Source organism: Gymnoscopelus microlampas (genome assembly GCF_963454915.1).
Source record: "Gymnoscopelus microlampas genome assembly, chromosome: 3".
NCBI classification, from domain to species: Eukaryota; Metazoa; Chordata; class Actinopteri; order Myctophiformes; family Myctophidae; genus Gymnoscopelus; species Gymnoscopelus microlampas.
The window spans coordinates 53,588,327-53,590,884 of record NC_139940.1 but is presented as its reverse complement, the minus strand read 5'-3'; the positions used below and the strand labels follow the sequence as shown (position 1 = coordinate 53,590,884).

General features: G+C 36.7%; 1 protein-coding gene across 1 annotated transcript in view; it reads right to left on the bottom strand.

The window, feature by feature from the left end:
• The window catches only part of LOC311041915 (eosinophil peroxidase-like), a 16,754-nt gene extending 14,571 nt beyond the window's left edge, over positions 1-2,183 (bottom strand). The window contains exons 1-4 of the mRNA XM_084052398.1: positions 2,154-2,183; positions 1,451-1,522; positions 1,200-1,287; positions 230-300 (exon numbers count right to left, since the gene is read on the bottom strand). Of these exons, the coding sequence (XP_083908524.1) occupies positions 230-300; positions 1,200-1,287; positions 1,451-1,520 (229 nt within the window). The 5' untranslated portion in view covers positions 1,521-1,522; positions 2,154-2,183. The remainder of the gene's footprint in view (positions 1-229; positions 301-1,199; positions 1,288-1,450; positions 1,523-2,153) is intronic.
• Positions 2,184-2,558: the final 375 nt, after the last annotated feature.

The window sequence follows — 2,558 nt, the reverse complement described above, 5'->3', positions numbered from 1 at the left end:
ATGACACAATAATTCATGTACTGTATGTGCTTTGTGTATTGTTGTTATGTTATTGTTGTATGTTTTGTCTTGTTTCCCCCCCTTGATTGTTGTTATTGTCCTGTTTATTTATGTTTTGTTTTGTTGTGTTTCTTAAATGTATTATTATGTATTCTGTAACTGCGGAGCCCCTTGAAAACGAGATGGTTCATCTCAAGGGGTTATTCCGAATAAAGAATTTCAATATCTCCACGCGGTTGCTTCATGAGCCGAAGGATATCAGAGGGGCTAACGTGATCCCTACGCACCCTGCGCAGGCTCCTTGAAAGAAAATAGGCAGTAATGATAAATGAAAGAATGGGCAACTGGCGCCACATGCGGCCCCCACCTTCACTTAATGCGTCCCGCAGGTTAATATCGGAATACTGATACATTATTGATTTCAGCTGTTACAATTCCAGAACATGCAAACATGACCCGCTTTAATTACTTCAGTCTGTATTAGTAGCTTAATGACTAGTATTACAATTCTTGTCTTTTTTATGTCCAATGTATTTGTATTTAAGTTCATGAAGTTAACATAAGTATAACTGAATGCATTTGAAATTAAACAAAACATTTTACTTTTCAGGATTCCAATTCAAAAATAGCAAAAAAGAATTCAAGATTCCAATTCAAAAATAGCAAAAATAGCTGATCTGCTAGCTCAAAATGCGTCGCACTGCGACGTGTCTTGAGCTTGTAGATCGGCTATTTTTGCTACTTTTGTGACATAGTACGGCATTAATTTACAAAAAAAATTTAAAATACGGAGATAAGAGGTGTGGTGTCTACCCGACAATATGCAATGTGGCCCCCTGGAGTGAGTTTGGAAATACAGTGGCCCTTTCCATCTTCAAAGTTGCCCACCCCTGTCCTACAGAGATCAAAATATCCTCCTGTCCTCCATTTTTGTTTTCATTTGTTATTCAAGTGTAGTAGATTAGCTCAGAGCCTCTGCCTAAAGCCTAATTTTCCCCCAGTCGAGGATGATTCCCTTTTAGGCTAGTGGATAAGATCATTAGCTTTAGTTTCCCTTCCTGGGTGTTACACAAACCATTTAAAATAATTATTTTGACTGATTATTACTGTTCCTGTTGAAGCAGAATAAATGGGTTGTATGCCTTCTTCAGTTGTTTAGTGAACTGCACTGTATGTAGTAGGTCAATTCATGAACTCACTCTTCTCTGGAGTACTTGTAGGCTTCATCCACGATCGTCTTTGCCTTCTCAAAAGCATCTTGAAGGTATGGGCTGCCCAAATGTTCCCCTGTAAACCATCAGAAAGAGAATTAGTCCTTCCATATCCATACCATGGACATTGACAGGGTTTGTGATATCCATGCAAGCAATGACCAACATAAGCAGCTAAACAAAGAATATAATATAACTTAATGGAATGATGCAGTTTTTCATTTTGTAAAACATTATACCTGATGGAGTAGACTGGCTGTGCATGAAGCACATGCCCAGTGTCAAACAGATGAAGAGACAGGGATTCATCTCTCTCTGAAATGTATGATGAGAGAAGAAATATCAGTCTATTTCATATAAAGTGGAGGTGGAAAAAGTATGCTTTACTTAAGTAAAAGTATCAATACTGCAATGTAGAAATACTCTGTTACAAGTTAAAGTCGGAATTCAAAGTACGAAAGTAATGTGATCAAAATGTACTTAAAGTACCAGAAGTAAAAGTACTAATTATGCAGAATGTCCCATTGCACAAGTTTCAAATGTCTAAAAAAACTTTGAAAATAGCAGATCTACAAGCTCACAACGCGTCGCGTTGTGAGCTTGTAGATCGGCTATTTTCAAATGGCCAAACTGTATATAAGACTGAAGTGGTTAATGTATGTTTTGTAATAATAATCAAAATCTACAAAGTAACTAGTAACTCAAGTTTCCAAATAACTGTAGTGGAGTAAAAGTACAACATTTGGAACCGAGATGTAGTGGAGTAGAAGTAAAAGTATTGGAAATTGGAAATACTCAAGTAAAGTACAAATACCACAAAATTGTACTTAAGTACAGTACTTGAATAAAAGTACTTAGTTACTTTACACCACCGTATAGCCTACAATAGGTAATTTTCAAATCTTTGCTTGACAGAAAGAAACATAATAATGACCCCCTTACCTGTGACTTTGATGGTCCTCTGAGAAATCCAACATATGAAGTTGGTAGACAGCACTACCTCTACCACTATAGCCCTACTTATAGTAAGAAAAAGGCCCTGCCCCCTGTGTTGTAGCTCAATGGTAGTTCCTTCTTCCTTCTCCCCCCGAGCTCAAGTGGTATAGTTCCTTCTTCCTTCTCCACATCATTAAGAATAATGACTTTATCATTCACTGATAAAGTCAAACACAAGCGTGTAAGCCTGACTATGAATGTATTTGGACTATGTCCGCCTTTGTTTGTTTTTGTATTTGTATGTTATTTTATGTTGCTATGGACCATGTGTCCTTAATAAAGTTTGATTGATTGATTGATTGATTGATTGATCTACAAATGGTTCACACATGAATAAAAATGATTTCAAAT